The sequence below is a fragment of the Otolemur garnettii genome, unplaced genomic scaffold, assembly GCF_000181295.1.
Source record: "Otolemur garnettii isolate 467f Iridium unplaced genomic scaffold, OtoGar3 scaffold00144, whole genome shotgun sequence".
Lineage (NCBI taxonomy): Eukaryota > Metazoa > Chordata > Mammalia > Primates > Galagidae > Otolemur > Otolemur garnettii.
In genome coordinates, this window is record NW_003852539.1 from 3,808,698 (window position 1) to 3,831,116 (window position 22,419).

A 22,419-nucleotide genomic window follows, 5' to 3' on the forward strand; every position below is an offset into this window, starting at 1 on the left:
TTTTTAAAAGTTAATGTTACTGCATAAATAAACTTGACAAATACTGCATTATAAATAAGATTTTAATGGTGGCCTTAATTGAAATCAGTTTTCTAATATTTCATCATTACCACAAGAAAATTATCAAGGAGGAAAAGTTTGGCTCAGTTCTATTGCATTTTTTGTTTTAATTATTCTTGGTATTTGAGAGTAAAATAAAATTTGAAATCAGCTAGTCCCCTTCAACCCTATTTTTCATGCTCTATACCTTGTCCTTGGCTCTAACTATTGCATTAAAATAGGAACAATGCAAAGAAAGTGTGGTGAGCACTAAGTGGCCGGGGGAGATGACTAGGCCTTTACTTCCACAACATACCTGAAGAAATCTTATAGCAACTTCTTTAAGAAAAGAAAAAGGAAACTGATTAATAAAGCTGATTAAACTCTATTTGAATGTGAGCCAAACTTTATTATAACAATGACCCATTGCCCTGGAGCTTTCAAGGATATAAACAGCAGCAGCTGACATGGTTTACTGTTTCTCAGAGGTAATCATCCCCACTGACCCGACACCCACCATGGAGTCCTGGAGCAGGTCCTCAAGGCGGGATAAGCTGGTATTGTGGTCACAGGAATATTTTCGTTTGATGGAGTCATGAAGGTTCCTCAAGAATGACTCCAGGTCTCGTGCATCACTGAAGAACTGTGGGAAGACAAGAAATGGGTGCCATAGCTCCAAACACCAAGATGTAAACTAAGAAAAAAAGATCTTACTGTACAGAGCTGCACAAAATTGTATAAACTCTAGTGGATTAGTGATAGTTCATTACAAAGGCCACCCAGTATAAACTGAAGGACTTAAAAAGCCATGCCAATAAAATACTAGTTATGATTACCACTAAGCCGACTAAACCCCATAGAAAAGGTACCCTGCTTCACATCCTCAGAAATTATTGTTCTTTCTTCCTTACTTCTGGTTAGTGACAGCCCTGGGGTATGAGGTACAATTCATGAAAAGTCTATAAAATAACCAGGGAGATTATTTAATATAGGGCAAAAACAGATAACAACCTATTTCCTCTTCCCACTCTTACTTGAAAATAAGCAGTATATTCTTTCATGTTGCAACAGATTGAAAAAAGAAAAAAAAATCCTAATATTTTACAGAGGTGGAGTCCATTTCTCCTCCCCTTAAAGCTGGGCATGGCCACATGCCTTGCTTTGACCAAAGGCACATTTTAATAAAAGGTATGAAAGCATTAAAAAAGCACTTGTGGCTATTCAGGAGGCTGAAGCAGGATGATCACTTGAATCCAGGAGGTGGGCGGTTATCGTGAGCTATGGCTATGACAATGCCATTGCATTCTAGCCAAGGCAGAATGTCTCAAGAAAAAAAAAAAGAAAAGAAAAGAAAGAAAGAAAAAGTAAAAAGCACTTGTGCACTGGGACTTGCTTTCTCTTCCTGCTGTGGAGCACAGCCACATTGTGAAGAAGGCTGTTGCTAGATGCTAGGTACATGTGGCCTTAGACCCCATCACTCCAGCCAACTGTCAGACACGTGAGTTATGCCACTTGGTACCACCCAGTGCCCAACCTTTCTGCCAGCTGCCTGCAGCCATGAGTAAGGCTGGCAAGATGAGAAAAACCACTCAGCTGAGCCCAGCTGAAATTCACCAGTACAATCAAGAGTTAACTAAATGATTGTTGTTTTAAGCAAGTAGGTTTTTTTTGGGGGGGGGGTGTCATACAATAAAAGTTAAGTGATGCAGGTGTGTTCTTAACCTCATTTTCACCATATGTGTACACACACAAAGACATACCTGAAAGTAAGCGGTATTCTCTTTCACGTGCTGCTCAACACACAAGCAGAGCTGCTTCATCCACTGCAACTGGGACTGGACAGCAGCACTGTAAGCCTGTAGCAAGCAAACACACAGATGGGAGAGAGAGGTCAACAGAGCCGATAACTACGTGTAATACTTGCCTCCAAGTAGAGCTCTGCTAAAGGCTGAAGAGCCAGCAGAAGAGACATCGGAACACTTGACTGGCATTTGCTCCACGCATTTCATCCAAGTCTCTTATCTATTTTACCGCATGGTTTTACAAGGAGTTAGACAGAAAAGCTTTTTTCCACACTCAGTTGCACCTAAATGATCTGGCCAACAAAACCAAATCCAACCCTCTGGATTCCTCCACTGTTTTTCATCTCTGGGTAAAAGAGGCAAGATCTGTCAGGACAACTACTTTAAGAAAATGGTCCAAGTCACTTTTCCTCCTACAGTTAGGAATGTCTCTCCTATTATTTCTCTTAGCAGTCTTCTTAGGCTATTAAAACTGTTCATAGGCTTTTGAGGGCTACATGAATGGTCTGGGATAAAGGGGAAAGACCCAAGACAAATGATCCTGACAATTTCTCCAAGTCTTTCAGCAGAACAAAGCCCTTAATTTGAGTACTTTAAAAATAATAACCTCTGAGCATTAGGGTTTTCACACATTCTCAAGTCACATACCTCCACAGTCTGTTTGGCTGGGTGGTTCTCAAGTGATAGCATTTCTGCTGTATCTTGTAGAGACCGAAATACATCCTGTTTCTCCTCCAGTTCCATCGTCAACTCCTGAAAATTGAATTCACTTCTATGGAATAAGTGCTTTTTAGGAAGGGTAGCAATAAAAAAAAAGTTGTGTTCTCTGTCTTACTTTAAAGGAACCTAAACATGGAAGTGGTGCCAATAAGAATGAGTACTGGAACAGAGAAAAGAGATAACTTGGCTGTGGAAGACAGTTCATGTCAGCACCTACACCAGTACATGACACACCAGCAGATGAGTATCACTGACTGCCGGTTTTGCCCAGACTACTTCCTCAGCCTACAACACTCTCCATTGACTCTAAAAGACCTAATTTAAATGCCAGCTCTGCTGTGAAGCTGGGTACTAATCTTACTATCAGATACATCCCTTCTCCTTGACGCTTTCAGAGCACTTTCTTTATTATGGTGGACATAAAGTTGGTGTGCAGTTTAAAATAGTTTAACATAATAAATTGCACATGAATTTCATGTCTACCCTCTATCTCTATCATAGTCTAATTTCAGTTTTCATACATGCTATTTACTATATTAGTGTCTATTATTTCTTCTTGCCTTAGGAAGAATCATATGCCACCCTCCAATCAGGAGAAGCCTATACCAGGTGTGGTGGTGAGTGCCTATAATTGCAACTACTTTGGAGGCTGAGGCAGGAGGACCATTTGAGCCCAGGAGTTTGAAGTCAACCTGAGCAATATAAAAAGATCCCATCTTAAAAGAAAAGAAGAAGAAAGAATAAGAAGGAAAAAAGCAATAATAATAACAAGAAGAACTATAGTATCTAAAGTGTGGTGTGCTCTCACCTAATAGGCACAGGTTTAAGGGTATTTGGCACACTTCCTGGCTGAGTGCAACAACTATGACAGGGACTTTACCTAACAAATGCAAACAATGTAACGTAATAGTTTGTATTCATCTGGAAAAAAAAAAGTATCCCGAGTGTTCACAAAAAACCTTCCTCTCTGCATAGAGCTTACAAAATCTTTGAAATCCTCAATGTGAAAATACTAAAAGTAGCAAAAAATAACCTTGTCTACATCTTTCACTGAAAAAAATAAAAAAAAAATTGCCCCATTGTCAAATGCCATTATTTCCCCTCCATTTTACAAGTGAAGAGACTGAGACCAAAAAATTATTAAATAAATTAAGAAGAACCTAGCAATTTGTGGGAAGCTAAGAATATAGGCCCATTAAACAATACTATGCTAAGCACTTTGCTCAGATTAGCTGATTAAATCTTACTCAATCTTTTATATAACTCTTTGAAGTGGTGCTATTATATTTTATAGAAGTCCAGAGATATTAAATGACTTGCCCAAGGTCACAGAGCTAGTTAGTGGAAGAATTAGAATTTGAATTTAGATCTGTCTCAGTCCAAAGCCTCTTATCTTAACCACAAAGCTGTCATTGCTTATGAAATAACTCAACTTGCACATTGCTACTCTACTGAACCAAGATACTGCCTTTCTAAATGGAGTCTAACTAAATTCATTCTTGGACGCTGCTGCCCCTCTCTCCATGTACACTCCTCACATGCACAGATACATTGAGTAGGGTCCTCTAGCCACCCAAGCAAGCTTTCAGCAGACTAGCTTCTCTGTGTCCATCTGCTGCTATTAAATAAATATGACAGGTCTGCTGTGCTAGACTCACAGAAAAGTAGTTTCTCTTGGCTGAGATATTGGGATTGTTGTCACTCCAGTCATATGCTAGTTCCTCCTCCTCCTTCTCATTCAACCAGATCAACTCAGCTGTAGCTCTGAAGACAAATTTATGCAGGCTCTGAAGATGTCTCATCCGGAAGCTAGACGTTTCCTAGGCAAAGCAAGGATTACACAGTTAGATTGCCAGCCTTTATATCTGTAGAAGATAGCACATTTGACATCCAAGGAAAGAATAACCCAGGAGATGTATTTAGTCTTGCTTTTAAATCTCTGGGTTCTTCTCCACAGATTCTAGATTCATACAAGTTTCATATGAGATTTCCAGAACCCTTGTCCATCCTAGGTAGAAGACAGAACTCATAAGGCCTTTGTAGGGCTCCCTGGATAAAGAAATGACCCTAGGTCTGTCCTACTATGAATAATCTTGAAAAGCAGAAATGAAAAACAACAGATAGAAGTGAAGGCCTTTCAGACTAATCTCAAACTTTTAGTTTTGAGGTTTCCAAGTGAAACAGCCATCAGCTTGGTGAAGCATGATAGCTAGGATACGTTCTATTTATTTAAAACTGTAATCCTAGTATTCTGGAAGGTCGAGGCAGGAACTCTTGGGCTCAGGAATTTGAGACCAGCCTGACCAAGAGTGAAATCCTGTCTCTACGGAAAACAGAACAGCCAGCCCAGCATTGTGGTAGGAGCCTGCAGTCCTAGCTACTTGGGAAGCTGAGGGCTGAGACAAAGGGATCTCCTGAGCCCAAGAGTTTGAGGTTGCTGTGAACTGAAATGCCATAGCACTCTCTACAGGGTAGACAGTGAGATTCTGTGTCAAAAAAAAAGAAAAGAAAAGTTGAGAAAATGTCCTAATACATATGAACAACTGCATAGTAAATGAATTCCTAATAATTAGAAAAGTAAAACAGGACCAAGCAATCAGCTTTCTGAATTAGGTAAAAGTTATCTGAAAAGAATGAGAATCTCCATGAACAGAAGTCACAGGAGAACCAGTCAAAACTTACCTTCAATTTACAGTATTGTGTCTCCAGCTTTCCAAGTGTTTCAACATAGCTGGTATGGAAATTTGGGGACATCTTTCCCTAATAAGAAAAAAATGACATAAAAATACATTAGAAAAAGAGTAAGTAAACTGTTACATATGTTATGGTTTCAACTATGTACATAGATAATGGTTGGTTGCTCTAAGAAAAGAGAGGCTTAGATACAAATCTCCGGGTCACAAATGGATCAATAAATTGTGGTATATGTACACCATGGAATATTATGCAGCCTTAAAGAAAGATGGAGACTTTACCTCCTTCATGTTTACATGGATGAAGCTGAAACATATTCTTCTTAGCAAGGTATCTCAAGAATGGAAGAAAAAGTATCCAATGTACTCAGCCCTACTATGAAACTAATTTATAGCTTTCATATGAAAGCTATAACCCAATTATAGCCCAAGAATATGGGGAAAAGGGAGAGGGAGAGGAGAGGGGAGGATGGGGGAGGGAGGGTGATCAGTGGGACCACACCTATGGTTCATCTTACAAGAGCACATGTGAATCTTTCTAAATATAAAATATAAATGTCTTAACACAATAACTAAGAAAATGCCATGAAGGCTTTGTTAACCAGTTTGATGAAAATATTTCAAATTGTATATAAAACCAGCACACTGTACCCCATGACTGCATTAATGTACACAGCTATGATTTAATAAAAATTTTAACAAACAAACAAACAAACAAACCAAAAAACAAATCTCTGGGTCAGTTTGGTGCAGCACTAAGTGGGCAAGAATCCAGCACGGTAACTACAACCAACAGACCCTCACTATCATGTGTTTCCAGAAATTCTGGGAGGCTTCTAAGCAAAATCAATGCCTGATAATTTCCAAACTATCTAATTGCTTTTTTGAAGGGGAAAGCTAAAATTATAAACGTGTAGATAGAATAATAAGTGAGGAAGAGGCGAGACTAAATGAATAATTTTTTCCATACCAACTCTCTAGTGCAGGAAGATGGGGAAGTAAAAAGAGCATGAATTTTTAGAGGCAGAAGTCTGAGTTTGGACACTGCATCTGCTACTTATTAATTCTAATCTTAGCTTCCAATATCACTTTTCTTTTTTTTTATTGTTGGGGAGTCACTGAGGGTACAAGAAACCAGGTTATGCTGACTGCATTTGTTAGGTAAAGTCCCTCTTACAATCGTGTCTTGCCCCCAAAAGGTGTGGCACACACCAAGACCTCATCCCTCTCCCTCCTTCCCTCTCTCTGCCAGTATTACTTTTTTTAGATTAATAAAAACATTAAAAGATTAATAAAAACACCTTTTTACAAGTTTATTTTAAAGGTTAACAGAGACGTCGCGTGAATATAAAATTAGTCATTAAGTGCCATCTTCATTATCCTTCTTTTCCAGAGCTCTCTTTTCCTTACACACAGCTCTATTGTGCATACTGTCCTATTATCTGTTCCACTTCCGCTGTCCTCCCCATAATGTGCACTCTGAAGACTACACACCTCATACAACCTGGCCTCTTTGACACTTGAGCCCAGTTCTTCTACACTGGTGTGGATGTGCTGCTGTGTTTCCAGCTGTAACTCCACACTAGGCAGGTCATTGCCCCACTCTGCTCGCTCTAGTTTCATCTGAAAAAGAAAAAATATACATGCGATAATTTATTTGCTGAGTGAGCAGCAAAAGAAAATGGCCAGAATCAACATTTGGACAAGGGGATTACGGGTAGCGAATGGAGCAAATGGATACCTAAACTATCTTCATATATGTCTAGCCTCTTAAAAAGAAAATATGCCATAAGCACCCTCAGTAGCTAGAGAGCAAACTACCAAACATAGCAACAGGGGAGGGTTCTGCTGCTATATTACTGCATAATTTGTTGATCACAGGCTTAGAATGCCTAATTTTACAGTTTAGGCATTTCCCTTCATGGAGTCTCTTCATTTCACAAACTGATATAAGAAAGAAATAATCTGAAAATATTTAGCTCTATTAATGGCATTAACTATTAGCCAATGGCAGGCAATTTTACAAGTTTGACTTGGCACCCATATCACAGCCACATACACCGAGGATGGCAGGTTCAGACCCAGCCCGGGCCAACTAAATAACAACTGTAACAAAAAATAGCCAGGCCTTGTGGCAGGTACCTGTAGTACTAGCTACTTGGGAAGCTGAGGCAAGAGAATCGCTTAAGCTCAGGAGTTTGAGGTTGCTGTGAGCTGTGATGCCATGGCACTCTACCAAGAGCAAAAAAGTGAAAGTCTGTCTCAAAAACAAACAAACAAACAGTTTGATGTGTACATTTTTATCTGTTGGGATGGGGAAATATATTATCTGGGAATAGGAAGAATGAAACAAAAGGGTTAGAAGGATAAGGACAATGTCAAATTTGAACCATGATCCTAGAATACATGTAAATAGTACACCCTGGAATTGTGGAACACAGCAGCCTTGAGACAAACACTAGCACTCTGGGAGGCTGAGGTGGGTGGATATCCGGAGCTCACAAGTTTGAGACCAGTCTGAGCAAGAGTGAGACCCCATCTCTAAAAATAGCCAGGTGTTGTGGCAACCGCCTGTAGTCCCAGCTACTAGGGAGGCTGAGGCAAGAGAATCACTTGAGCCCAAGAGTTTGAGGTTGCTGTGATCTATGATGCCACAATATTTTACCCAGGGTGACAAAATGAGACTCTGTCTCAAAAAAAAAAAAAGAAAGAAAAAGAAAAAAGAATTAAGACAAACAACAAATGAAGAATAAACTCATCTACCAATAAGATAATTTCAGAGAAGGTAACAGATTTATAGACTATAATTTTCCCCACAAGCTCTCACTCAGAGTTCAGTTAGCTGAAAGGAACAGATTCCTAAAGGGCTTCAAATACAAGAGTGTATGCTATTCAGTCTGACCCTATCTATCATCCTTCTGATAAGAGGGCGGGGCTTGCATTCAAGGAACCATCAATAATTAAGGGAATCTGTTCAAGTAACACAGAGCAACCCAGTTCTTTCAGATAAGCTATTAGATGCAGTAAACATTAGTGTACTGCGTAAGCCTTTTGGACATATACTCACCTGCATCTCTTCCACCCAAGACAGTAGTTCATATACAAATCGGAGATTGCCTTCATCTTCAGAAGACGAGATAGATACAAGCTCAGCCTGAGTCATGGGCTTTCGGAACCAAGAGGTAGAAGAAGAATGAGTTGCCTTGGTCAGGGGTTCTGCTTTTAGATGAGTAGTGGTTAAAGTAGAGGGCGGAACAAATTCAAGGGAAGTGAAGTGACCCTTCCGGTACAGATTTGTACACTCTAGACGCAAGGTGACCAGCTCATCCTGCAAACGCATGACCCTGAAATGCAACAAGACAAAAAAAAGAAAAGGACTTAACTCTATAACATGCTTTTAAAAATAGTATCATCCTTATTCATTTGACAAGAATGTGATAAAAGTGAAAATAAGACCATGAAAGTGTTTTGAAAAAGAGAACGTGTTACACTCATATGAACGCAAGGTGATATTACTAACATCTTCTATTTCAGAGTCATCTTTGAGTCAAATGCCAAATTACAGTATTAAATGGAGGAAGCAAACCAGTATCTATTTATAGGGTCCTAGTCTTAGTTCTGTACAAACTAGCCAAGTGACTAGAGACAATCTTCATGACTTCTGTGGGTCTTTCCTCCACTATAAAATGACATCACTGGACCGCCAATGTTTCTAAACCTGATGTGCAATCACACCCCTGCAGGTCGCTTTGAAATACATAGGTATAAGTTGCCACAATAATTAGGAGTATCCTTATAGGTGCTTAGTGGGAAGGGCCTACAATAAGGGGAAACTGTCCTCCACTACAAAAACTTTCCTATCCCAAATACCTGTAATATCCTTATTAAGACACTGACCGTAAGATCCAAGTATAAGATTCAGTGTCTGACTCTTGATTCGTAAGACTCAACAGTAAGCAATTCCTGTTTGAGGCCCTTGTTCCTCACCTAAAAGCCAGCTCTTCTAGTTGGTAGTAATTCTCATCTCGTAGGATCTGGAGATCCACCTGCAGCTGCCTGATGAGACCTTCACACTCCTGAATATACATGATGACATCTGACTCGCATTGCACAGGTTGTCCTGATTCCAGGTGAGCAGCATCCTGTGACAGAAAGAGAAGAAGAGTGAGACTTCCACTCACCAGGATGGAGGGAGCAGAGGGACCTGAAATAATCTTCCCCAAAGGGAAGTGACACAGTCAGTTTCTTCAAACTGACTATTAACCTCGACCATTAGTGCAGAGGCTAAGAAGTAGAAAACATGTGACACAAGAAATGGGAAAAAACAGAGACTTACAGCCTGCAGTGTATTCTTAGCTAGTGTTAGTTTTTCTTCACAGTTCAAAGCACCATTCTGGATTTTGTTTGCAATCTGCAGCAACAATTCCAGCCTAAAATAAGATAAAAACCATAGTCAGGTAAACGGTCCAAAGCAGCCTAGTAAGTAATGTCAGAGCACCTTGAGCAGTGGGGTTCTCAACCTTCCTAATACCGTGGCCCTTTAATACAGTTCCTATGGGTCGTGACCCACAGGTTGAGAACCTCTGACCTTGAGGCTCTGGACCCACCTCTCTACAGCTGGCCGAAGTGATTTCTCTCGCTCCAGCATCTCAATGATGAGCTTTCCCCACTCTTCTTCCACATCATTAGGGTGGTAACCTTGAGGCAACTTAATTCGACCAAATTCAATCCATACCTGAAAGAGATATTTGTTGAGTCCAAATCACACCCATGCCCTTGGGACCAGTTTTCATTTGTTCTTTGTACATCACTTGTTGTATCTCTTTTTCTTTTTTTTTCTTCTTTCTTTTTTATTTTTTAAGAGACAGGGTCTTAAAAGGCTGGAATGCAGTGGCATAATCACAGCTCACTGCAGCATTGAACTCCCAGGCTCAAGTGATCCTCCTGCTTCGGCTTCCTAAGTAGCTAGGGACTGTAGGTGCATACCACCATGCCTGCCTAATTCTTTTTATTCTTTGTAGAGATAGGGTCTTACTATGTTGCCCAGGCTGGTCTCAAACTCCCAGCCTCAAGAGATTCTCCCTCCTTGGCCTCCTAAAATGCTAGGATTACAGACATGAGCCATCATGCCTGGTCCCTTCTTGTTCCTTCACTCAGCCAGTTGACAGTTGTTTTATGGTCTAATATGGAAAACGACTGAATATTTATTTAGCTATGCCTCATCATAAGGTGAGAGGAAAACAAAAATCACCTCCAGGATGCAGGGACCACCTACACTAAATCCTTCCATTCCTTCTACACGTGTATAAATCCTCGTCTCACTAATCCCCGACCTGGCGAAGTTAAATGGCTATCTCTGCAACTTCACATTCTCTAGGAATCAAAATGGAAATGGGAATCTCTTTTCTCTCTGCCCTAGAAAGATTTAGTTTCTGAGAAGCAAGAAAACTCATCCATAAAACTTGAGACTTCTGAATAAGTATTGTATATGTCATTTTTCAGTAAGTCTTTTTAAAAATACAGGGGTTGCTATTGCCCTTTTAAGACCAAAATTGTTAAGACCTACCTGAAAGTAAGGCTATACATAGGTATTTGTCATCCTGAGGGTATTGCTATTAACATAGTTTGGGAAAAGAACACAGAGGATCTGGCTAATCAAGAAACAGGGCAAGGCAAACCAGCAAATCCCAAGCCTCAGTAAAGGATAAGTTTCCTTACCTCTAATAATTTATATAATTCCTCAATTCGTCCTTTTTCTCTCTCCTTGGCCAGAATTTCTGTTTCTTTGAAGTGTATATACTGATTATAAAGTGCCTACAAAATTAATATTTGGTGAATAAATGAATAGATGCAACAACCGGGTCCAATTTTTCATACCATCTCACCCAGAAGGCAGCAGCAGTAAGCTCTGAGTCTTACTCCCGAGAAAGCTTTAAATCCCTGACGTTACCTTTAGTTCAACAGGGTTCTGGGGGAAGGATTTATCTGACATCAGTATGGTATGCTGTTTGATCCAGGGAATGAGGGAGTCCACCCGGCTTTGGTATTCTTGCCACCTGGAGTCCACTTCCTATTGCCAGAAGGTAAACATCACACACCTGATTAGCAACATTCAAAACAAGCACAGAAAAAGCAGCTCAGGCCACTCTAAACCAGGTAAAATCCCTTTCTTCTAATCGCCTACGCAGCTGCTTGGTGAAATGCTCACAGTCCCAATTTCAAAGTTCCTCAAGGGCTCTCAGAATGGGATTCAATTTCCTGACACCTAGAAAGGCTACAAACCAAGCTACTAAAAATATTCAGAAAAGATCCATGATAAACCTAATCAGGCTGTTATTAGTGGCTGAGAAAACACTGCCTCGTTTTGAATTTCAGCTGGGGATAATAGGGACTTTTTTTTTTGCCAGCATTTATCACCAAATGGTCTGTGCTAAATGCTCCAAAATTAGCAATATCTAGATTCATTCCCAGGACCAAGGACAATGTCTATGTATACTAAAGACAATGTGGATTAAGTGTGCTCTGTATAAAATGAATACTTTAGAAACACTGTCTGATCAATGCATTCCACCCAAACAAAGCCAAGTGAGAAGGTATTTTAGGAAAATGTCTTTTACCATAGCACTGATCCCTTCTCCACCCTCAGGGACTTTAGGAAAGGCATCATAAATTGAAGACACATAAGTGATTACAGACTTTTCATCTGGAGATGGCACATCCACATCTGAGAGAAAGTGGACAAGAAATCTTTTAGTCAGAACAAACAAACCTGTGAGAAGAAGGAACAGTGAATACATGACAAACTTACTCAAGTTCAGTAACTCTCACCTTCTGCATCCAGCAACCGGGTGACCCCCAGTCTTTCTGCCACTTCGAAAGCCTGTTCCAGGTTCTCTCGGTTGCTTTGGATTTGCACCCTCTCCATATCCACCAGATCGGGTCTGTAAAAGTCAACCCAGGCACATGAAAGGCCACCATATACACATGGCACATAAGTTTATACAAAGAAAACCTCTCAGCTCGGCACCTGCAGCTCAAGCGGCTAAGGTGCCAGCCACATACTCCAGAGCTCGTGGGTTCAAATCCAGCCCAGGTCTGCCAAAAAACAATGATGGCTACAACCAAAAAATGTCTGGGTATTGTGGTGGGTGCCTGTAGTCCCAGTTACTTGGGAGGCTGAGGCAGAAGAATCACTTGAGCCTAGGTATTGGAGGTTGCTGTGAGTTGTGAGGCCATGACACTCTACCCTGAGGCTCTGTCTCAAAACAAATAAACAGGCTCGGCACCTATAGCTCAAATGGCTAAGGCGCCAGCCACGTACACCTAAGGTGGCGGGTTCGAATCCCCAGCCCGGACCCGCCAAACAACAATGACGGCTGCAACCAAAAAATAGCCAGGCGTTGTGGCGGGCGCCTGTGGTCCCAGCTACTTGGGAGGCGGAGGCAGGAGACTCGCTTGAGCCCAGGAGTTGGAGGTTGCTGTGAGCTGTAATGCCACGGCACTCTACCCAGGGGGACAGCTTGAGGCTCTGTCTCAAAAAATAAATAAATAAATAAACAAACAAACAAACAAACAAACCTCTTAAACATTCCCAGAGCTGAAAAACAGAGTTGGAAAGCAGGAGTTTTAGAAGGGACTAATCTCATTTTCAATTATACACCAGGAGCCTGGTGCCCCCTAATCCTAAACTTACAAAACAGCAGGTTTGTTGCATTTCATGGGAAAGATGTCATAACCTAGTACTGAAAATTGGGGCACAATAGAATCTCTTGAGCCCAAGAGTTTGAGGTTGCTGTGAACTATAAGGCCACAATACTCTACCAAGGGCATCAAAGTGAGACTCAAAAAAAAGAAAAAAAGAAAAGAGAATTGGGGCATGTTTATGAGCAATAGGAACTCAATAATTCTGGGTTTTGTCATTCAAAGTTCCATCTTCCTCACTCCAGCCACCTACTGTTGCTCAAGCCAAGTAAGCCCCCAGTTCAGGCCCCTTGCACTAGCAATTTCCTCACCTGAAACACTTTGACCCTAGAGGCTCACATGGCTCACGCCCTCTTGGCTCTGCTCCAATGTCCTCATCAAACAGGCCGCCTCTGACCACCCTGTCCAAACTACCACAACCCCCTGTCACTCTCTAGCCCTCTGTTGCATTTACTGTGGTAGGGCAGAATGTATTTGGTTACTCCTCATTCTCCCCTCTCAAGGATAAGCTCCACAAGAGCAAAAACTTTTGCTGTTTTGTTCACTGCTCTATGTGCCCAACGCCTGGAAAAGCACAGGTTCAACAAGTATTTCTTTCTCAAATAAATAAATGAATCAGAGCTTTGATTCTTGGTTAAGGGGTAAAACAGCCAGCATGGTGACTGTAACTAAGAGATGAGAAGCAGCTCCTGCAGAACACCACATTCCACTGCATTTACCTGTATCGGTGAATAAGGGCATTGAACATCTTCCCATCACTCCAGCAGGAGGAGAAGTTGGTGCATTTGATTCCTGTGTAACCAGCTGTCACCTTCTGGGTCCAGAGGAGTAGTTTCTCCTTGGCTGACATATCCCCTGATTCCCCACTAATGTAGATGTCAGAGATCTGCCAAAAGATAGGACAAAGAGTAATTTAGTACAAATAAGACAAACTCTTTTAATCTTCTCTTCTCTATACATTATGGCTTTTAGAAAAAGAGGAAGATTCCAGGCCATGGCAGTTTAGATGACAACTCCAACATATGTTCATCTATTTTAGTCATCAAAGAAGTGTAAACTAAAGCCATCAGAGGTTATTTTTCAACTATCAAACTAGAAAGGTTTGTTTTTAATGATACTACTCAGGATTGGAGAAAATATCTAAAATTGGATATTTTCATATACTGCCACTAAAGAGACAGTAAATGGCACAACTTCTCTGCATGTTATCTTTGAGTCAAAATTCTTAAAACCTAAACATAACTTAATAGGGTATCATCAGTGATACATGTATGTACACATAATTTCATAAAAGAAAGTTTATTGAAGCACAATAAATAATGACATAGCAAAAAGTTAGAGTTTAATTAGTTCAGTTAATTGGTTATAAATTACAGCACAACTACAGCAGAATACGATTTTTTATATCACTTAAAAAAGTATGTTTTAGAAAATTTTAATGACATACGAAAATGGTCACTGAATTTTATCTAAAAAAATACAAACAAAATAATACATACAATGATCCTGATTTCATATAAAAGATATATAAAATATATATTTAAGTATACAATCATATTTATGCATATATCTATGTGTTATATATGTGTGTGATACAGATGGATGGGAGTGTAAATATTGGAGAGACATACAGCAAACTAGCAATCATAGTTATCTCCAAGTAGCATTATAACTGATTATTATATTTTCCAAATTTTCTACATCATGTATGTTTTTATAAGAAGAAAAGCTATTTTAAGAAGCCTCCAAAATATAGCACAAGACCTACTTTAGAGAGATGGAAGTGCAAGAGAGGAAAAAAATACATGCCTTTGAATCCACACAGACCTGAGTTTAAATCCTATAAAGTTAGAATAGTATCTGTCACCTTTTCAGGGTTGCTGCAGTAATCAAGATTACACCTTAAAGCCCCTACCCCAAACTCAGGGTTATGCTCAACAGGTAGAGTTCCCTTTCCTTTTCCTTGTATGGATGATGGTCTTCCTCTAAACCTTACTTGTCTAATTCTCACAGCATGAACAGTCTGTATCCTTATTTAATTAAAGGTCATTCTGCCTTACTGGCAATTGTTTCATATATTTAATCATCTCCCCAAGACTGTCTGTTTCCTGAGGGGCTGGCACCATACCTTAACAATCACAACTAAGTATCTACCAAAAAAAGCAGTCCCTATGAGGAAGCCCTCCTCCTCACTATGTGTTCAAGCAGAAGCTGAGAGGCCTTGGAAGAAATAACCTCTAAGTCTGACATGGTCCTTCTGTGTATTGCCCCTTAAGCCCAGTGTTGTACTGGCCATATGGTAAGAACTTAACATGCTTTAATTAGGCCAGGCACAGTGGCTCACGCCTGTAATCCTAGCACTCTGGGAGGCTGAGGCAGGTGGATTGCTTGAGCTCGTGAGTCCAAGAGCAGCTCTGAGCAAGAGGAGAACCCCTCTCAACCAAGGCAAGAGGATCTCTTGAGCCCAAGAGTTGGAGGTCGCTGTGAGTTATGATGACACTACGGCATTCTAGCCAGGGCAACAGTTTGAGACTCTGTCTCCAAAAAAAAAAATGCTTTAGCTAATAATCATTTGGCTTAAAAATGAAATAATAAAAATAAGCAAATAGAAGCATTTGGAGATAAAGCTAGAATCCAGAAATAAGTTACTTTTTTGACAGCAAATACGGTGAATTCAAAGCACTGTGTAAAGTCAAAAAAGTTTAAGACAATGTTACAATGACTGTCTCTCCAAGAATGGATTATGAATAATTTTATTTCCTTTCTGCTTTTCTTTTTTTTCAGACTTTAAATAATGACCACACTCCTTTGAATAAGACATATGTTTACTTCAAAGGAGGCATTTATTAGCAATGAGATCCCAAGCAAATCACTTAGGCTTCTCGCACTCTATTTTCCCCGTATTTTTAACATAAGAGAGTAACTTTCTTATGGGGTCACTACAAGGGTCGCGTAAGTCACCTATGGAACATGTATTTCCTTTCCATAATAATAAAACAGCATAGGCAGCACTACTATTGGTCTGGGCTCTTGCAGCAGAGAAGGCACTGACATGTCAACAGAACAGCCTGTCTCCTTCAGGTGCAGCACTGTGAAAGTAGTAGCCTCCCTGGTTAATACAAGCGGACAATCAATAATAAGTAAAAGTGTCTGAATTTAAAACTCAACTCATAATAGATGAGATTAAATATCAGATTTAAAGTCAGGAACAACAGGGCCAGGAACTTTAAGTAAATAAAAGAAAGCTGCATAAATGTTACTAAGTTTCTGAAGAAACTGTGAGGACAGAAAAGTATGGGAAGGTTGCATGGAGTCTAGACAAGGGAAGAGGGATTGCTGCCTCTGCAACTGAGATGGTAAAATAGTGCCCCACCCAGCAGACTCCAGGGAAGAGGGTTCTCCTGTCTTTGAAGGTACATTTCTACAAGAGAAATCAGGTTGTCACACTGTCAGCTAATAGGACCATTCTCCAAATCTATCCCCCATTCACCACACTCCTCTGTTCTGACTCTATGTTCACCTGACAAACTTCAGACTAAATTATCATTTGCTTCGCATACAGATATTTGAAAGTAACAAATGGACTGAGTGGTTGATTCAAATAATCACATGGCAGTTAAAATTCATTTTATATATTAATTAAGTCACATCAATTTTGAGTCAATTTCTTAAAACTCAATCAACTCCAAGTACACTAGGGGGGAAAAAAAGAGACTTGTGGTGCTACAAAGCCCAGGACCCAGTAATGGGTTATAGTGCCCAAACCACCATCCTGTAAGTCCAGTGTAAACAGCCCCTTCCTAGCACCAATTCTATTTCATGTCCAGCTCCTATCACACTGGTAAATGCCAGGCAGCACTGCCATATCCCAGTGCTTTCACTACAGCTGTTTCACTTATATATTAAGTCAAAACACTGCTGAGAAAAGGAAATAGATTTGCTGAAGTAAAAAGAAAGAGAATGTGATAAGCATAATGAAATCTGAGTATTGGGTTCTTTACCCCAAAATGAAATTCCAGTTAGTTAATTGATATTGTTGTACATCTTCTATCTGCCAATCACAGCATTTCTGTACATTGTACAGAAATAACTTCAATGAACAGCTTTACTTCAGATTTTAAACACAAGGGAACTGTTGGGATCCCTCAGGGAAGGAAAAAAATACCTTGTTTGGATTACGGCCCTTCCTAGAATGTACACTGGATGAGGAAAATGGGATTATCATCACAACCATCTCAGTAATTATATTTGGCTTTTGTCCATCTCCTCTAATACTCACATGTGATGTGTGTGCACAGTACTGTCCCTTGGGCTATGAGGAAGCTTTTACCTTAATCTCCCAAATGCAAAAATCCAGCCTCAGTTTCAGGGAGCTTTCTCCCTCATCTGGATTTTAAGCAGGAAACCATTTGGAGAGAAAGGACAGCCTCAATACCATGCCAGAAAATATGCAAATTCCACCTGAATTTTCTTTCAACTCACGCTTTCCAAGGCTCAGTTAATCCCTTCTCTGAAGCATTCCCAGGAACTCCATGAACACACCATTTATTCTGTTAATATTTTTTGAGCACCCATTATGTTCTAAGAGCTGTGTTTAAGTTTTTGATATCTCAAAATTAAAATACAGTTTCAGGCCTCAAGCTCAAGTAATTCGATCATGGTGACAATTTACTATTCAGAGAGATCAATTTTGCGACAGAGGTAAGTAAGCAACCCAAACTAGCAATCCCAAGGGATTTCTCAGAGATAATAACATCTGTGCTGAGTTTTATTTTTTTTGCAGTTTTTGGCTGGGGCTGGGTTTGAACCCGCCACCTCTGGCATATGGGGTCGGTGCCTTACTCCTTTGAGCCATAGGCGCTGCCCTGTGCTGAGTTTTATTCTAGGGGGTAACAGGGAAACCAAACCAAAACAAAACAAAACAAAAAAGACATGCCATAACTAAAATAAGGTTATCACAAATATTTTCCCACATGACAGTAAACAGATAGAAGTAAATGTAGAGAGAGAACTTTTGTGGTCCTCTTAATGTATAAACTTCTATTTAAAAAAATTTTTTTACAGACAAGTTCTTGCTATGTTGGCCAGGGTACACACCCATAATGATGCAGTGGCAGGGCACACCACGACCTCACTATAACTTCAAGAGATCCTGGGCTCAGCCTCCTGAGTAGCTAGGACCATAGGTACAACACTGGGGCTAGCTGTTAAATGTTCAGAAATTTATTTACACATATATAGTTTAAATTAAGCAGTATATCCAATGCATTAATTCAATACTAATGCTATTTCCGCCTTTACATTCCAAAAAACCATGTTATCCAAATTTCACATGCATCATTTACATCAATGTCTTTTCCATTATAATAAAGGTACTTTTAAAGTGAATTTAAAAAAAAATCTACATTTCTGGGCTGGGCGCAGTGGCTCAATCTGTAATTCTAGCAAGCTGGGAGTCTGAGACAGGTGGATTACTTGAGCTCAAGAATTGGAGACCATATATGTACACCATGGAATACAATGCAGCCATTAAGAAGGATGGAGACTTTATATCCTTCATGTTCACATGGATGGAACTGGAGAATGTTCTTCTGAGCAAAGTATCACAAGAATGGAGGAAAAAGTATCCAATGTACACACCCCTATTATGAAACTAATTTAAACCTTTTTATATGAAAGCATAACCAAATAGCAAAAGAAGAAGAGGAGGGAGGAGGGAGGGGGTTTGGAGGGATTACTTCTGAGGTTTACCTTATAGGGGTACAGGTGAATCTTTCTAAGAGTAGAATGTGAACGTTTTAAAGCAATAACTGAGAAAATGACATGAAGGCTGTGTTGACCAGTTTGATGGAAGTATTTCAGATTGCATGTGAAAACCCCACACTGTACCCCAGAAGTGCATTAATGTACATAGTTACCATTCAATTAAAAAAAAATAAAGAAAAAAAAAAGAATTGGAGACCAGCCTGAGCAAGAGCAAGACCCTGTCTCTAAAAATAGATGGGTATTGTGGTGGGCACCAGTAGTCTCAGCTACTTGGGAGGCTGCAGTAAGAGTATCGCTTGAGCCCAAGAGTTTGAGATTGTTGTGAGTTTTGATGCCACAGCACTCAGCCCCAAGGTGACAAAGTGAGACTCTGTCTCCAAATACAAACAAACAAAAAAACCCTACATTTCTTTTTAAGATTTTAGAGATAAAAAATACACAAGAATCCAGTTGCATAACACTAGTGTTTTTTTCTCATCCATGATCTCCACGAAGTGACCACTTGCTCCATGTACGTGTATACATGTGTATTTTATAAGTGATATTTAAAAAGATTTTAATGTTAAGGCTTGTACAAAATAACATTCAATACTTCAAATTAGGAGGTTATATTCCCAAGAGTGCTAACAAAATCTTAGATTTTTGGTCTCTCTTTTTGTTTAACCTATTATGTCAGTTGATCTCTACAAAAACTAATATTAATAGAATTAGCAGATGGTGACATCCTTTTTTATAACTGACCATAACCTCAATCAATAATAAGAAGCTGGCTCAGCACCCATAGCTCAGTGGTTAGGGCGCCGGCCACATATACCGGGGCTGGCGGGTTTGAACCTGGCCCCGGCCAGCTAAACAGCAATGACGACTGCAAATAAATAAATAAATAAATAGCCGGGCATTTTGGCGGGTGCCGGTAGTCCCAGCTACTTGGGAGGCTGAGGCAAGAGTATCATTTAAACCCAAAAGTTTGAGGTTGCTGTGAGCTGTAACACCAAAGCACTTTACCAAGGGAGACTGTCAAAAAAAAAAAAAAGAAGAAGAAGTAGTCAAATACAAAGAGAATCCCTCTTTCCTGGAGGGAAAAAACATTCACCTTATATGTAGTCATATGTGGTAGGTCACATGAAAGAGTTATACATAATTTAATGTCAAAGAGCAATAATTACAGTACTATCCAATATAGAATCTGAGCAGAATGGAAAATAAACGTGGACTGGAGTGATCAAAAAGATTTCTTGAAGAAGTCTGATTTAAACGCTAAAATAAGCACTTAAATAACATCACTGAAGGATGTTAAAGAATAGACAAAGAGGGCAGCACCTGTGGCTTAAGGATCAGGGAGCCAGCCTCATATACCAGAGGTGGTGGGCTCAAACCTGGCCCTGGCCAAAAACTGCAAAAAAAAAAAAAAAAAAAGAATAGATGAAGAAAAAGGAAAAAAGAATTGCATGTAGAAAGTGGACGTAAACAAAGTTTACATAAGAAACTTTGAAAGATAAGAGATAAGTTGAAACAGGAACCGTAGATAGCTAAGGAGCTGGCCTGCTAACACAGGAAGGTTCAAAACGGGAATTCATAGGAACTAGGTTAGAGAGATTATGAAGGGGTTGTATAGCAGGCTAAGGAGTTTGGACTTTGTAGGTCTATGTAAGCCTCAGGGAATAACACCAAATATTCTGAGTAAGTTTCTAGCTGACCTGATCCTGCTACAAAAAAGGGATTGGACTTTGAAAACTTTCATTTAAGAAGCAGGTGAAGGCACAGTGCAGAAGTTCATTACAAATGCCTGGCTGTGCTCGGCGCCTGTGGCTCAAGTGGCTAAGGCGCCAGCCACATACACCTAAGGTGGCAGGTTCGAATCCAGCCCAGGCCCGCCAAATAACAATGACAGCTGCAACCAAAAAATAGCCGGGCATTGTGGCGGTTGCCTGTGGTCCCAGCTACTTGGGAGGCAGAGGCAGGAGACTCGCTTAAGCCCAGGAGTTGGGGGTTGCTGTGAGCTGTGATGCCACAGCATTCTACCTAGGGGGACAGCTTGAGGCTCTGTCTCAAAAAAAAAAAAAAAAATCCAATGCCTGGCTGGAGGGATCCACTGGCAGCTCTGTTTGTGGGAATAGAGAGGAAGGAGATATGCATTAGCGATGTGAGAGTTAGGTAAAGGTCAGCAAGTGGTCCTTTCAGTATTGAAATCAGAGTCTTGGAGGGCTCACTGGGGAAATTCTAGGTGATAAAATATGGTCATTTTTCCATTTTACAAAACATTACCCTACTATTCTCTAAGTAGGAGAAGTAGCAGTACCACTTTATACTCCCAGGCTATGAAGAGATTTTCCCACCACTTTACATCCTTGCGTATTCGTAGAATTTTCAGACAATTTGGTGGGTATAAAATGGTATCTTATTGTTGTCTCTCTCTGTTGCTCAGACTAGAGTGCAGCACTGTGATCATAGCTCACTTTAAAAATCTTAAACTCCCAGGCAGCGCCTGTGGCTCAAGGAGTAGGGCACTGGCCCCATATACAGGGGGTGGCGGGTTCAAGCCCAGCCCCGGCCAAAAAAAAATCTTAAACTCCCAAGCTCAAGAGATTCTCCCACCTTAGTTTCCCAAGTAGCTAGGACTATAGGTAAGTATCATCATGTTTGGCTAAAGTTACTTCTTAAATTTTTTATAGAGAAAGGATCTTGCTATGTTGCTCAAACTGGTCTTTAACTTGAGCCTCAAGAGATCCTCCTGCCTGGGCCTCCCAAAGTGCTGATATTACAGGCATGGCCCCCCCATACACACCTGTTGCTTTGATTTTTATATCCTGATCACTAGTGAGAAAGGGTCTTCTTATGTGTATGAGGCATTTTGATTTCCTTTTTTGTAAACTGCTTATTCCTGGGCTTTCCTCTATTTTTCTACAAGGGTGTTTATCTTTTTTTGTTGTTGTTGTTTGAGGGATTCTTTAAATAGAATATTAATAACTAACATCTATTGTGCTTTACTTGTACTAACTCATATAATTCTCACAACAATCCCACTAAGTATATACTATCCTTATTTTCAATTTCCAAATGAGAAAATTATGGCAAAGAGGAGTTAGGTAACTGTCCCAGGGTATACTGCTAGTAAGTGGTAGAAGTGACATTCAAACCCAGTCCATCTGGCTCTGTACTCTTATTCACCTACACACCATTTCATACATTCTCAATATTAATTCCTTTTCAATATAGTCATCCCCCTAGGTATTCATGGGGTATTAGACGGGATACAAAAACCTGAGGACACAGATGATCAAGTCTCAGAAATAAAATGATGTAGTATTTGCATATAATCTATACACATCCTTTAATCATCTCTAGATTAGTTATAATACCTAATACAATGTAAATGCTATGTAAATAGTTCTTATACTATGCTGTTTAGGGAATAATGAGAAGGAAAAAAGGTCTGTACATGTTCAGTACAGGCATAATTTTTTCTGAAATATTTTTAATTCACAGTTGGTTGAATCCACAGATGCAAAGCCCCCACACTGCAGGGGGCCAATTGTATACACAGTATATAATAACTTTTCCATTATTATTACATTTATTTTAAATCTATTTTTCTGTAATTTCTCTGCAATTTCGTCTTCTTAACTTTCCATTTTATTTTTATGCGATTTTATTTCTAACTGTTCATTTGAAATGGATTTTTTTTTTTTTTTTTTTTT

At 39.8% G+C, this 22,419-nt stretch overlaps 1 protein-coding gene across 6 annotated transcripts in view; it reads right to left on the bottom strand.

Annotated features, from left to right (window-relative positions):
• Positions 1 to 22,419, bottom strand: part of LOC100961574 (microtubule-actin cross-linking factor 1) — a 363,479-nt gene that overhangs the window by 167,370 nt on the left and 173,690 nt on the right. For all 6 annotated transcript variants that reach the window (XM_023518666.1, XM_023518665.1, XM_023518664.1 and 3 more), the window contains exons 6-20: positions 13,675 to 13,841; positions 12,083 to 12,195; positions 11,872 to 11,978; positions 11,205 to 11,324; positions 10,973 to 11,068; positions 9,862 to 9,989; positions 9,591 to 9,684; positions 9,242 to 9,396; positions 8,322 to 8,598; positions 6,749 to 6,877; positions 5,244 to 5,321; positions 4,220 to 4,381; positions 2,490 to 2,594; positions 1,800 to 1,895; positions 557 to 682 (exon numbers count right to left, since the gene is read on the bottom strand). In XM_023518666.1, the coding sequence (XP_023374434.1) occupies positions 557 to 682; positions 1,800 to 1,895; positions 2,490 to 2,594; positions 4,220 to 4,381; positions 5,244 to 5,321; positions 6,749 to 6,877; positions 8,322 to 8,598; positions 9,242 to 9,396; positions 9,591 to 9,684; positions 9,862 to 9,989; positions 10,973 to 11,068; positions 11,205 to 11,324; positions 11,872 to 11,978; positions 12,083 to 12,195; positions 13,675 to 13,841 (1,953 nt within the window). The remainder of the gene's footprint in view (positions 1 to 556; positions 683 to 1,799; positions 1,896 to 2,489; positions 2,595 to 4,219; positions 4,382 to 5,243; positions 5,322 to 6,748; positions 6,878 to 8,321; positions 8,599 to 9,241; positions 9,397 to 9,590; positions 9,685 to 9,861; positions 9,990 to 10,972; positions 11,069 to 11,204; positions 11,325 to 11,871; positions 11,979 to 12,082; positions 12,196 to 13,674; positions 13,842 to 22,419) is intronic.